Source organism: Gouania willdenowi, chromosome 10, assembly GCF_900634775.1.
Source record: "Gouania willdenowi chromosome 10, fGouWil2.1, whole genome shotgun sequence".
NCBI classification, from domain to species: domain Eukaryota; kingdom Metazoa; phylum Chordata; class Actinopteri; order Blenniiformes; family Gobiesocidae; genus Gouania; species Gouania willdenowi.
In genome coordinates, this window is record NC_041053.1 from 7,788,594 (window position 1) to 7,803,813 (window position 15,220).

General features: G+C 39.6%; 1 protein-coding gene across 1 annotated transcript; it reads left to right on the forward strand.

Moving 5' to 3' along the window:
- Positions 1 to 888: 888 nt before the first annotated feature.
- LOC114471556 (E3 ubiquitin-protein ligase TRIM39-like) lies at positions 889 to 14,696 on the forward strand. Its single transcript, XM_028460402.1, has 2 exons — positions 889 to 948; positions 12,525 to 14,696. The coding sequence occupies exons 1-2, from the start codon at positions 889 to 891 to the stop codon at positions 14,124 to 14,126; spliced, it is 1,662 nt and encodes a 553-aa protein (XP_028316203.1). The 3' UTR covers positions 14,127 to 14,696.
- Positions 14,697 to 15,220: the final 524 nt, after the last annotated feature.

Below are 15,220 nucleotides of genomic sequence, written 5' to 3' on the forward strand. Positions count from 1 at the left end.
AACAACCCGCCATAAAAACAGTTTCTTCCCCCAGGCTGTCACTCTGATCAACACTAAACAGTCAAAGAGTGTCAGACCTGGTTCTGTGAAAAAACCCTGGAACCAAACATAACAACCCTGGATCAATCTGACACTGAGAATGTTCATGTACATACCTTTAATTTAAATGTTCTCCTGCACTACTTATCAATGCTCTACTGCACTATTTTCCTTTTATTATTATTATATTTTATTATTATCTTTCTTTTCTATTATTTTCCTTCTTTTTATCTTTATTTTTATTTTTTATTTATTTCTTTATACTATTATTATTATTATTATTATTATTATTATCTTGTTATTTTATCGAGTTTGCACATTCTAGTCTAACTACTGTTTATATTTATACTTATTATCATCTTTTCTAGTTGATTGTTTATTATTGAATGTTTTCACTGTTGGAGAGAGCACAGTTGACCGAGTCAAATTCCTCGTGTGTACAACATACACTTGGCGAATAAAGATGATTCTGATTCTGATTCTGAAAAGTCATTCAGGAGTAACGCCATTACTTTGGCAGCCACGCCGAAGAAAAACGCAGACAGGAAACCTTGTTATCGATGTGCTGAAAAAGGGCACAAACCAGATGAATGTCGTATAAAAAGACGCGGAATGCCATGCCTGTAAGAAAAGAGGGCACATTGCCAAGGCCTGCCGTTCCCGACCTGAAGGAAGAAACGATAGACAGACCAAATGGACCAAGCACCTGGACGCTTCCGCTCAAGGGAGGGACCATGATTGGAGTAAAGTACCTGCAACGCCGGTGGAGGAGCACACCTCTAATGAGGATCCACAGAAGGAGGTCGACTCACCGCCCACAGAGCCTGCAACTCGGGCCGTGCGGCCAAAATGCCAGAACGCAGGGACAGCAAAGACTCACTCAACACCAGCACCGGGCTGTGTTACAGAGTACCGGACAGGTAATATCAGAGATGTTCAACTGTTTTCATTAGAGACTAGAGGTAAGGACTCCTGCTCTGAAAGTGATGTACAGATTGAAAAACCTTACTATTTATATGTGAGAATCAACGAGAAACGACTAAAAATGGAAGCAGACACAGGAGCTGCTGTGTCTGTAATCTCTGACAAACTGTACAAACGTAGGTTTAAGAAGCTAAAACTAATGCCTACAAACTGTGTGTTGAAAACCTACAGCAAGCATTCACTTAGACTGAGAGGAAGCATTTCGGTAAATGTAAAGTGCAATGGAATCGGTCGAACACTTAATGTGTTAGTGGTGGAAGGAGATGGTCCAGCATTACTGGGAGAGACTGGATCAGGGGGCTGAAACTGGATTGGTCCTCTGTAAACAAAGTAGAACTTGAGAGTTTGGAGGAGTTAACTGAGAGATACCAGGTGTGTTTCAGCCAAGCTTCGGAAAGGTGACAGGTTTCAAAGCTAAGCTCCATGTGGTATCAGGGACCATTCCTAAGTTTTGCAAACCTCGCTCAGTGCCTTATGCACTTCTGGAGGCCGTAGAAGCTCAGCTAAACAAAATGGAAGCTGATGGAGTGATTACACCTGTTAACTATAGTGAATGGGCTGCACCTATTGTAAACATTCCAAAGTTAGATGGATCTGTGGGGACTATAAAGTATCCATTAACCCATGGTTCGAGGTAGATCAGTACCCAATTCCAAAACCACAGGATCTTTTCACAAAACTAGCTGGAGGTGTGAAATTCACTAAACTTGATCTCTCACAAGCTTATCAACAAGTGGAGCTAGAGGAGAGCTCTCAACACTACTTGACCATAAACACACACAAGGGACTGTATAAAGTAAACAGACTTCCTTACGGTGTAGCAAGTGCACCTGCAATATTTCAAAAACTTATGGATCAAGTCCTTCAGGGCCTCGATGGTGTTATTTGCTACTTAGATGACATTTTATTCACAGGGCTAGATAGAGAAAAACAGCTTAACAACTACAACCTTCGGGTTAACAAAGAAAAAAGTTATTTCTTTCAGCACAATGTGTCTTATTTGGGGCATGTCATTGGGATACATATGTATGTGTATATACGTATATATGCACATGTGTGTATCCATAAAATGAAGAGTCCGTCCTTAAGACTGCTCTACTGTAAAGTGTCTTGAGATACCATTGGTTATGATTTGGCGCTATACAAATAAAGATTGATTGATTGATTGATTGATTGATTGATTGATTGATTGATGCAGAGAGAATACACCCCATGCAAGCTAAATGTGAGGCTCTTGCTAAAGCAGCCGTTCCTACTAATACTACTCAACTGAAGTCTTTTCTATCTCTGTTGAGTTACTACGTGAAGTTCATTCCTAATCTCTCAACCCTGCTGCCTCCTATGACAGGGTTATTGTAGAAATATGTTAAGTGGGAGTGGTCAGAGTCACGCCAGAAATCTTTTGAGGATGCTAAGAAGCAACTACTTTCTAACAATGTTCTTGTACATTACAACCCAGACCTACCGCTCATACTAACTTGCGATGCTTCACCAGTGTGGGGGTAGGTGCTGTTATATCACACAAAAAGCTTGACGGTAATGAGAAACCTTTAGCCTTTGCTTCTAGGATGCTGACAAAAGCAGAAAAGAACTATTCTCAGATAGAAAAAGAAGCATTAGGTTTAGTTATTGGAGTGATGAAGTTTCATGAGTATTTGTTTGGTCTTAAGTTTACTTTGATAACAGACCACAAACCATTACTGAAAAGGACGTTTGACCTCACATTAGAAGATGACTGTGTTCTCTGGGGATTCCGGGTGGTCGTTCCGGACAAATCGGAGTTACATGACAGCCATTGGGGTATGGTAAAAATGAAATCTTTCTCCAAAAGTTGGTTTTGGTGGTCAACACTTGATGAGGACAATAAAAGTGAGGTGAATGTATGTGATATCTGTAAACAGCAACATAGCATGCCTGCTACAGCACATGTACATACATGGAAATGGGCTCCAGGTCCATGGGAGAGAATACACCTGGATTTTGCAGAGGTGAAAAAGGAAATGTTTCTAGTTGTTATGGATGCATATGATCACTGGCCACATGCAGACTACCACAGCTAACAAAACCACTGAGGTTTGAGAAACCTTTTTGCCTCCTATGGGTTACCAAAACAGGTTGTAACGGATAATGGTCTTCAGTTTACTTCAGGGAAATTTGAATCATTTCTTGAGCTAAATGCAGTCAAACACATTAAAGCTCCAGCTTATCACCCCGCCTCAAATGGTTTGGCAGAATGCCTGGTCCAAAACTTCAAAAAGTCTTTGGCAAAAAACAGGGCGATTGGTGGTATGTCATTGCAGCATTGTGTTGCTCGCTTCTTGTTTAGTTACAGGAACATACATTCAACCACCAAGAAAACACCAGCAGAGCTTTTTCTGAAACGAAAGGGTCCGTACTAGGTTGTCCTTAGTGAAACCAGAAGGTCATCAGTTTTTCCAGTAGTGGGGATTTCCCAGCAGTCAGACAGTGGGAGGAAACTCAGGTCTTTCTCTGTGGGTCAAGCTGTGCTTGTAAAAAAACTACAGGGGAGGAGATTAGTGGCTGCATGGTGTGATAACAGATGTTTAGGGTCCTGTTACATATTTAGTAAATGTACAAGGTGCATGTGTAAAAAGACATGTGAATCAAATGCTGGATGCAAAGAGAAAGGACATTACTGCTGAACAGACTATCACAGACACTGAAGGGGACTGGGAAACGTCTCCAGATGATGTTGCTGAGGAAACTGACATTGTTTCTGTTGTCACTTAAGAATGCTCAGAGCTTTGAAGAACCTGACTGTAATGTCTGTTTTCTAGCTTACTAGACATAAAAGATGAGACGAGAGGAGTGGTGACTTTTTGTGTTATTTACTTCTTTACTCCCAAGTCAAGACCGACAAAACATGGCTTCCAGGCATCCCAGAATGCCTTGCGCGAGTGTCCCTTAAAGTGACAGTACCAAACTGCATTTATACATTACATCTCCCCTTCTTAAAGATACATCTCAAACTTATAATTGCAAAATTAACTCAGTTTGCAACACCTCTGATTTCAACATCAGGATAACATTCAAAACATTTGATTACTCAAAACATACTGTATGTACTACTAGGTAATACTGTAAAATGGCAACCATACATCTTTAAATTCACCAACCACACATCTATATCCTACCCCCAACCAGGAAAAAAATCACATACTTTTAGGTGTCGTCCAACACTCCTTCGAACAAAATGTATGTCAAGAACTGTCACAGAAAACAAATATGCAAACTCCGTTATAGCCAACAATATTGCATTCCTCTTGCAGGGCTTTTCACGAATGCTCATGCTTTGTTTCGCAGGTTGTATTTCAATTTCACAAATGCACACAATCTGTTTCGCAAATATATATTTTATGCAAACTTGTAATAGAAATTCTGAAATGCACACGCTCCACTTCACAAATATTATTTTGAGGCACACTTGTAATATAAATCCAGAGATAACTCTTGTTTGAACACTGCGTATGCGCACACATATCAGTCGCTCTGCAATTGGTTTAAAAGTGTGGAGAAAATGTAAGAAGCCATATGATTAGCTGAAAGCAAACACACCTGATTGGCTGATGAATCTGTCAATCAATTTTATCAGCCAATGGTGACGTTCATTGACCCATGACGTCAGGGCAGTCTCAAAATTCACCACACACATTTCTCTCACAAATACACAGAAGTTTCACAGCACAGAAGCAGTTTGTAAATGCACATTCAGCAATTTGCATTATCTGTGGATTTATATTACATCTGTGCCTCAAAATAATATTTGTGAAGTAGAGCGTGTGCATTTCAGAATTTATATTACAAGTTTGCATAAAATATATTTGTGAAACAAATCGTGTGCATTTGTGAAAAACCCTGCAAGAGTTTGTTCATTATGATACTGTTCTGATTCCATAAGAGATTCCATGGTTGCCATGGAAAACTTGTTTTTGAATAATGCTCTTTTTTTAAAGCAACATATTTGTTTTTGTCTAGTGTGGCTAAAGCAGTGGTTCCCAACCTTTATTGGGTTGTAACCCCATTTTAATATCACACATTACTGTTGAGCCCATGAACATATTTTTCCCCTAGAATTATTTTTTTGATAATGTTTGTACAACTGCGTTACAAATATAGCGTATGCCAGAATTAGTGACAACGTGACAACATGCTCACCTATTATACTGCATTTTATTTTAACTAGATTTATATGTTTTAATTTTCAATTTGTGTTTATTTATGTTTTATTATTATTATCAATTACTAGACATTTCAGGCGACCCCATGGTAGAAAGTGTGAGGGCCATATTGTCATCAGGCTCTTCCGATAATATTGCCCATCGCTAACGTTGTAGATATATAAGGTGATGGATGTGTGAGGGCCATATTATTATCAGGCACCCCCAGTTGTATTATTTCAATATTATATTTGTCTCACATATTATTTTGTTTGATATTTTGATATTTTAGTTTATCATCCTGTTAGATGTTCCTGTACAAGGGCACTGTGATACTTTATTTGGTATATTTGTGGATCAAATCGAATAAGGATAACATAGGCACTTTTGGGGCAGCTCAGGTCAGCACAGGGGTCCATGATGCCATGTGTAGCTCAGTCGACCCAGATGTCCGAGAGTGTGCATATATATATATATATATATATATATATATATCAGTCCAAGGAGCTTTTATATATATATATATATATATATATATATATATATATATATATATCCTGTATCCTATCCTATATATATATATATATATATATATATATATATATATATATATATATATATATATATATATATATATATAAGCTCCTTGGACTGAAGTTTAATCTCTCTAGACACAAACTGGATGGATTCTGTTAAAAAATATCCCACTGCAAACTTTGTTCCATCTATTAAACATCAGTATAAAATCTACCATCCAACTCTAAAAAAATACAAGCTGAGGTTTTGTTTTGGCTTGATAATATGTGGATTATTTATGCAAGAAGTGCCGACAGGCCACATGTAGACAACATTTGGGGGAAATGTAGGTTTTGTACAGTGACCAATAACCAAACGCAGGATACAGCAAGTCCTACAAGATACAGGATTACAGAAAGAAACAGTACCTGATGTAAACCATTTACACCTTATGCACATCCACAAGCATGGTTCTGTAAAACAATAAAATAAAAAATCATTTCATTTGCCTTCATGGCTTTTTTCTATATACATACAGTATATAAAAAATATATTCATTCTTGGTGAATTTTCTTATTTTTTATTTTGCAAACAAACAGTATACAACAGTATACAAGGACATACAAATACACAAAAAGAGTTCCAGGGGGTTCACATACAATCAAACATTTTAGAAACTGATGTAAATGGTTTTCTGAGCCTTTTTATTTTTGCATTTCTTAATGAGATTTATATCATTTATTGATGTAGATGTAACTTGTAGATGTAATATTTTGCCCAAATAATCAAGAGGTTTATCAAAAAGCAAGGATTTTCTTTAGAATATTAAACAATAAAAACACAAGACAATATCCTTCTATTTCAGTGGAAAGTCTTTGTAAAGATGGACAATGAATAAATTGACTGAAGTCTTTCTATAAAGTCCTTGAGTGTGAGCAGGACCAGAAGTGGTGTTGCACTGTTTCTGGGTGGGTTCCACAAAAACAACAAATCACATCAATGTCTCTTTTAAACTTAGAAATTAAAGCTCCAAAGGAGTAGGCTGAGGCAAGAAAGCTTATAGGCACCTAAATCATAAACAATTATTATTACAAACATACAATAGCAACATCAACAAGAGAAAAGATCTAAGAGAAGCATTTTAGTACATTTTGACATCACAGAATTATTGCTAACTACACACATTGATACATACATTATATTTGTGTTTATGATATAGCATTTGTATTAATTCCAATTATTACGGGTTATCTACAGTTAATATTTGGAATTAATACAAATGCTAAATCATAAACACCTAAACGCAAAGTTACCACAACTAGCGCTCACTTCAGGTGATACTTTCTCTGGTGGCATCAACGAGTAACTACAGCTCCAGAAATAACGTCTAAAATCACCACAAGCATCCGTTTAAATGTGTCTTTTCTCACATAAAATAACTTGTAAGTATGTACAGTATGTATGTGTCTGTCTGTCTGTATACTGTATATACAGTATCTATATATCTTGTGCTTTAGCTCTCAGAGCCTCTAAGCTCTGGAATCAATCAATCAATCAATCAATCTTTATTGTATAGCGCCAAATCATAACCAATGGTATCTCAAGACACTTTACAGTAGAGCAGTCTTATGGACGGACTCTTCATTTTATGGATACACACATATGCATATATACGTATATACACATACATATGTATCCCACACCCAACATGAATTCATCATGGCGGCAAGGAAAACCTTCTGTTAAGCAGCAGGAACCTTGTGTGGATCCCATTCCTATGATGAACAGCCATCCACGTTATGCTGTGTTGGGTGTGTGCAGAGGAAAGGGTGGAGACAGAGTTGTTGAGACTCTGTAACTCCACACTAAGGATCCCACGGACCTGCAAGACAAAAGCCAGAAGGAGTACAGGAGCAAACACACAAGGGAAGAAGCAGACATAGAGGGAGTGTTAGAGAGAGGAATGGGACCCTCTCCGGTCCCTCTCTAACCTAAATGACCTCTCTCTTAACGCCCTCTCCAACCTCTCTCCAACCGAGCATGCCAGACCCCCCCCCGGCAGTCTATGCCTATTGCATCTTAATTATGAGCTATGAGCTGGTTCCTAACTAAAAGCTTTACCAAAGAGGAATGTTTTGAGCCTAACCTTAAAGGTAGAGAGGGTGTCTGCCCCCCGAACCGTGGTTGGTAGATGGTTCCAGAGAAGTGGGGCCTGATAACTGAAAGCTCTTCCTCCTATACTACTTTTAGAGACGAATGGAACAACGAGTAGTCCAGCATTTTAAGAGCGTAGTGTTCTGGGGGGATTATATGGCACTACAAGCTCCTTGAGATAGACTGGTGCCTGTCCATTTAGGGCTTTATAAGTGAGAAGAAGAATCTTGAATTCTATTCTATATTTTATGGGAAGCCAATGCAGAGAGGCTAATACAGGAGTAATGTGATCTCTTCTCCTAGTTTTAGTCAGTACACGTGCTGCAGCATCTTGAACCAGCTGAAGTGTCTTAAGCGACTTGCTCGGGCAGCCTGCTAAAAAAGAATTACAATAATCCAGTCTAGAGGTAACAAAAGCATGGACTAGTTTTTCGGCGTCGCCCTGAGACAGGATAGATCTGATTTTAGCAATGTTACGGAGATGAAAGAAGGCAGTTCTTGAAGTTTGTTTTATGTGAGAGTTGAAGGATAAGTCCTGATCAAATAGAACCCCAAGGTTTCTAACAGTTGTGCTTTGTGCCAGAGTAATGCCATCTAGGGCAGTTAGGCTAGCATAGGTTTCTCTAAGGTGTCGTGGGCCCAGTACAATGACCTCAGTCTTGTCTGAGTTGAGAAGAAGAAAATTTTGGTCCATCCAGGCCCTAATGTCCTTTAGACAGGCCTCAAGTTTAGAAAGCTGATTTGTCTCACCTGGCTTCATTGATACATACAGTTGGGTATCATCAGCATAGCAGTGAAAGTTAACAGAGTATTTTCTCATAACATTACCAAGGGGGATCATATAGATACAGAAGAGGATTGGACCTAGCACAGAGCCCTGAGGAACCCCGTAGCTTACTTTAGTGTACACAGAAGACTTATTATTCACGTGTACAAACTGGTACCTATCAGATAGGTAGGACTTAAACCAGTTTAGGGCAGTCCCTGTGATTCCAAGTAATTTCTCTAATCTCTCTAGTAGAATATAGTGATCTATAGTGTCAAAAGCTGCACTAAGATCTAATAAAACCAGCACTGAGAGTCGTCCTTCATCTGAAGCCCAGAGTAGATCATTAGTTACTTTAACTAAAGCAGTCTCTGTGCTGTGTTGAGCTCTAAAACATGACTGGAAGTCCTCGAACAGGCTGTTGTTTTGAAGAAATTCACAGAGCTGAGCTGCCGCAACTTTCTCAAGAATCTTTGAAATAAAAGGAAGATTAGATATAGGCCTGTAGTTTGCTAAAGTGCTGGAATCAAGAGTAGGTTTTTTTGAGAAGGGGTTTGATTACAGCTACTTTAAAGGACTGTGGCACGTAGCCTATTGATAGGGATATATTTATTGTCTCCAGCAAAGATGGGCAGACCAGGGGAACAACTTCTTTAAACAGCTTAGTTGGGATCGGATCTGAAAGGCAGGTCGATGGTTTGGAGGATGAAATAATAGAGTTAAGTTCCTGAAGTCCTATATGTGTGAAACAGTTTAGGTTAGGCCTATTTACATTTAATGGTACAGCAGGCCCAGGTGAAGGCAGGGAGTGGCTAATTTTATCTCTAATCTTATGAATTTTATCGTTAAAAAATGTCATAAAGTCCTCACAGCTGAGGGCTAGAGGAATCATGGGCTCAATAGAGCTCTGACTTTGTGTTAGCCTGGCTACAGTGCTGAAAAGGTACCTCGGATTATTTTTATTTTCTTCAATTAGTGAGGAGTAGTATGTAGATCGACTATGTCGTAAGGCTGTCATGTATTTACTATGGCTTTCTTGCCAGAGTATTCGTGACTCCTCTGTTTTATTGGAGCGCCACATTCTCTCTAATTTACGGGTTGTTTGTTTGAGTGTGTGAGTTTCAGAGCTCAACCACGGAGCTTTCCTCTGACGTTTAATAGTTTTTTCCCTCAATGGGGCAATTGAGTCCAAGGTGGATTTTAGTAGACTAGCAGAGCTATCAACAAGCAGATCCAGTTGAGAGGGGTTATAATTAATATCATAGTTATTTATTGGATGGTGCACTGAGTTTAAGGCAGCAGGAATGGCCTCTTTAAATTTAGCCACAGCACTATTGGACAGATTTCTACTCGTAACTATTTTATTGCACAGTGCGAGATCCTCTAGGATAATGTTAAAAGATATTAAAAAGTGATCTGATAGCAGAGGATTTTCAGGGTAGACTTTTAGTTCATTAATATCAAGGCCATATGTTAGAACAAGATCAAGAGTATGATTTAAATGATGAGTAGCTTCATTAATAGTTTGAAAAAAGCCAACTGAGTCTATTAGGGTCATAAAGGCTGAGCTCAGGCTATCACTATCTTTGTCCACATGGATATTAAAATCTCCTACTATCAGTATTTTATCAGAACTGAGGACTAAGTTTGATATAAACTCAGAGAATTCTGATAGAAATTCAGAATAAGGGCCTGGAGGACGGTAAATTATCGCAAATAAGACTGGCTGGCAAGTTTTTGATTTGGTATGAGATAAATTTAGAACCAGGCTTTCAAAGGAAGTGTAGTTGGCCTTTGGTTTAGGATAGATTAGGAGAGAGGAATGATAAATAGCTGCTACACCACCTCCACGGCCTATGTCTCGTGGCATATGAGTATTTAAATGACTGGGAGGAGTGGCTTCATTTAAACTAACATATTCATCTTGATACAGCCATGTTTCAGTTAAACAGAATAAATCAAAGTTATTTTCTGAGATAAGGTCATTTACTAGTAGAGATTTGGATCTCAGTGATCTAATATTTAATAGAGCACATCTACTGGTTTTATGTTTTGGTGTTTCTAGATTTGAGATTTTAATTTTTTTCAGATTTTTATAATTGATAGCTCTTTTATTTGATTTTATGTTAAAATCATTGTGAAATTTGGGTCGGGGGACTGACACCGTCTCCATAAAATAATATTCATCACCATCACAGCATTTGCCATGGCGATGAACACAGCTATCATAATAGCAATGGGAGGGAAACTGTCCTAAGGCAAGCACAGAGGGGTGTGGAGGACTCCCCCTCTGTAACATGGTCTCATTCATGAGATGTCATAACAGTGACTGTGCCATGTTTTCTGATAGTAGAGATGCTCCCTCCAAAGTAGGATGGATTCCATCTCTTCCTATCAGGTTCGGTTTTCCCCAGAAGGATCTCCAATTATCAATGAAGCCCACCTCGTTTTCTGGGCACCACCTCGATAGCCAGCGGTTAAATGATGACATGCGGCTATACATGTCATCACTGGTCAGATTTGGTAAGGGACCAGAGAAAATTACGGAGTCCAACATTGTTTTAGCATAAGCACAAACTGATTCAATGTTCACTTTGGTTGCTTCCGACTGACGACGTCGGGAGTCATTAGTGCCGACATGGAGGACTATCCTATCAAACTTACGATTACTCTTTGCCAGCAACTATAGATTTGATTCTATGTCGCCCGCTCTGGCCCCTGGGATGCACCTCACAATGCCCGCTGACTTCGCTAGCTTCACGTTTCTCACTATGGAGTCGCCAATTATCAGAGTTTGTTCCCCGGTGAGTGTGTTGTCCTCACGGAGGGGGGAGAACCTGTTTGAGACGTGAACATGGTGGTGTCCCGAGCGGCTTTTTGACCTTCGACTATGCTTACCACGGACAGTAACCCACTCATTGCTGGCCGGGGGGGAGGCTAAGCTAGAGCTAGCACGGTCCGCACCGGCTAGGTCCTGCTTGCTAGCTTCTGTTTTGGTATCAGGGGTGCGGAACCGCTTCTCCAGATTGTTGATCCTCGCCTCCATATCTAACAGTACGCTACACTTTATGCAACTACCATTGTCCCTAAAGGAGGACGAGGAGTAACTAAACATCTGACACACCGGGCAGGAGAGCGGAGGGGAGGAGAGAGAAGCCATAGGTGCTAAATTTAAGCTAAGCTAAGCTAAGGACAAAAGGAAGTTTAAAGGAGATTACACTGCCTATAAGAGGCGGGATTGCTTTTTACTTAACCTTCGTACGTTTAACTCTACGGTAAAACAAGTGTTTTCAAGGCTAAAATATCAATGACAACAAGTTTGATTAGCGTTAGCAGAACACAGTAGTAGCGCTGCAAACAGCGGTAGAGTGTAAACAGGAAATGATCGATACGTCAGCACGTCATCAACACGACGCTTTCCGATAGTGCTAGCCTTACGTGTATTTATAAGTTACATTTGAGGCAGAATGTGTAAATTCATTTGTTTTCCCAAACAAAATCACTGAGAAATGTGTGGTCCATGCAGACTTTAAAGGTTTGTGCTATGTTAAACTTCAGTCTGTTATTACACAATATATTGGTTATTTTAAAGAAAACAAGATTGTACATTCAAATAAAGTGTGCAAAAAATCTAACTCTATAATTTAGAGTTCCAGTGTCAATATGAGAGAACCTTAGAACTAATTTGAACCTTGAACATTCAAACTATTGCACTTTTACATTCAGCTGCTGAGGCACAGCCGACTGTCCACATTACTACAGGTGGACTGAATCAATCCTAAATACTAAAGGTGATCTCAGTGAGATAGACTCAGAAACATTAGTAAAGGAACACTCCACAACAATGAGAGAGTTCTGTTAATGTGCTGCTTGTCTCTGTCCCTCAGTGTGTGAACATGTCTACTGCCTGCAACGGGATGTCTGAACATCACTTCCTGTGCTCCATCTGTCTGGAGGTGCTCAATGATCCAGTCACCACACCATGTGGACACAACTTCTGCAAAACATGCATAAGCACATGCTGGGATACCAGTACCACCAGCAAGTGTCCCGTGTGTAATCAGGTGTTCAGCACTAAACCTCAGCTGAAGGTCAATATTATGATGCGTGAGTTGGTTTCTCAGTTCAGACGTGAATCTGAGCGTAAAGCAGCAGCTCCAGGAGAAGTTCCCTGTGACGTCTGCACTGGAACCAAAGTAAAGGCCCTGAAGTCCTGCCTGGACTGTGTGTTCTCCTACTGTAAGACTCACCTGGAGCCGCATCTTACAGCATCAGGCCTGAGAAAACATCAGCTAGTGGAGCCTGTGAAGAACCTGGAAACCAGGATGTGTCCAAAGCACAGCAAACCTCTGGAGCTGTTCTGTCTGAGCGATCAGACACGTGTCTGCTTGATGTGTTCTGTTTTGGAACACAGGAGTCACCAGTTTGTCCCTCTGGGAGAAGATCTGTTTGAAGACAAGAAAGTTTATCTTCAGCAGATGATCCAGAAGAGACGAGAGAAACTGAAGGAGATCAAAGAGTCAGTGAGGATCAGGAAGGACGCTGCAGACAGAGAGATAGCTGAAGGTGTGGAGATGTTCACTGCTCTGATGAAGCTTGTTCAAAGAGGCCTGAACAAGCTGATAGAGAAGATGGAGGAGCAACAGGAAGCAGAAGAGAGAGAGGCTGATAGTTTGATCAAAGAGCTGGAGGAGGAAATCTCTGAGCTGATGAAGAGAAGCTCTGAGGTGGAGCAGCTCTCCCACTCTGAAGACCGCCTCCTCCAACACTTTTGCTCCCTGAAAGCTCCTCCAGCCACCAAGGACTGGACAGAGGTCATGGTCCGTCCATCATCATATGAAGGGACTGTGCTGAGAGCTGTGACTCAGCTGGAGGACACACTCAGTGACAAGATGATGAAGATGAAGATGTTAGCGATGAAGAGGCTGCAGCAGTTTGCAGTAGATGTGACTCTTGATCCTCTTACAGCTCATCCTAACCTCGTCCTGTCTGATGATGGAAAACTAGTTTGCCACAGTGATGTGAGGAAGAACCTTCCAGACAACAAAGAGAGATTTTCTCCTAGTGTTAATGTTTCAGGGAAGCAGAGTTTCGGTTCAGGCAGATTTTACTTCGAGGTTCAGGTTAAAAGAAAAACTAAGTGGTATTTAGGAGTGGTTAAAGAATCCATCAACAGGAAGGGATACGCCCCTCTGACTCCTAAGAATGGTTACTGGACTTTGATACTCAGAGATGGAAAGTTGTATAAAGCATGTGAAGATCCTTCAGTCATTCTTCATCTGAAGTGTGTTCCTGAGAAGGTGGGTGTGTTTGTGGACTATGAGGGGGGTGTGGTCTCCTTTTATGATGTTGATGCTGCAGCTCTGATCGACTCCTTCACTCACTGCTGCTTCACTCATAAACTACAGCCATTCTTTAGTCCCTGTTTAAACTATGGTGGTAAAAACTCAGCACCTCTGATCATCTGCCCTGTCAATCAAAGTGAATGATCAGTGTCATGATGAAGTCTCACCAACAATAGATTCAATGGTTCTCTGCAACCATTCACTTCTCCAGGTTGGTTACGCACTCCATCCAACCTAACATGTATGTTTCTCAACAGTGGGAGGAAACATTTTATTAAAGAAACTTCACATTTGGTGTTTGGATTGTTTTATGATCAGTTGAAAGGTGTTAGTTGCTAGTAAAATAGGAACATGATGATTTTTTCTATGAAATGTAATGGAAAAAAAATGCTCAGGTTATCTAAGGAGTTTTTGTAAGTCCATCTAAGTTTAATTTATAATTGTGTTGAGTATAACTGTGGTACATTTTGTTTCCAAGTGTTGTATGTGGGTATAAATGTTGTTTTTTGTCATATTACTTTTGAAACCTACATGTAAAAGAGGGTGATTGAACCTCAAAGAAGTATTCTATGTTTATCCAGGGTTACTTAATTTTAATTGAGTTTAACTGTTTTGTTTTTTATTTATTTCTCTCTGAGTTTTATTTCAAGAAAAAAGACTTGTAAAGATCACATGCATTTATATACTTTATTACTGTATCTGTCACAGTGTGTTGTATGCCACCCTTTGTAAACTTTGTGTGATTGTTCAAACAAAAATACAGAAAAATAAAAAATGTGGTGAAAATAAAACATTTGCAAATTTCCTTTTTTAAGTCACTATTACTCTTCCTCATTAACTTACCCTTTAATTAAAGAGAAACCGTGAAGTTTTGGTGTTTAAGAAGTGTTTATCACACTGGTAGCCCTTTGGATTATTCACTAGTTTTAAAGTAGCTCCATGTTTCACAAAGGTTGGTGACTTGTTCTTTAGATCAGTGGTTTTCACGGCACGACCGCCAAAATAAAGGTTCCAGAAAGCGGGGACCCCCACTGTAGCAGAAGGTGGTTGAACACAGACATGAACTTTGAAGAACAGTCATGTGGAGACAGGATCATCTATAAGGGGGAATAAAGGGGAGAGATTTTTGGGGTCCATCCATAAAGTACGCAAAATGATGGTCCATTGTTCTATGAATCTGTGATAACCACATTTATAATATAATATAATATAATATAATATAATATCCACTGTTATCC

Bases quoted from the DNA above. Each gene is read 5' to 3' on its own strand.
- LOC114471556 (XM_028460402.1), top strand. From the start codon at position 889: ATGCCAGAACGCAGGGACAGCAAAGACTCACTCAACACCAGCACCGGG. The intron at 949-12,524 runs GTACCGGACAGG...TCTGTCCCTCAG, and splicing joins GCACCGGGCTGTGTTACAGA to TGTGTGAACATGTCTACTGC.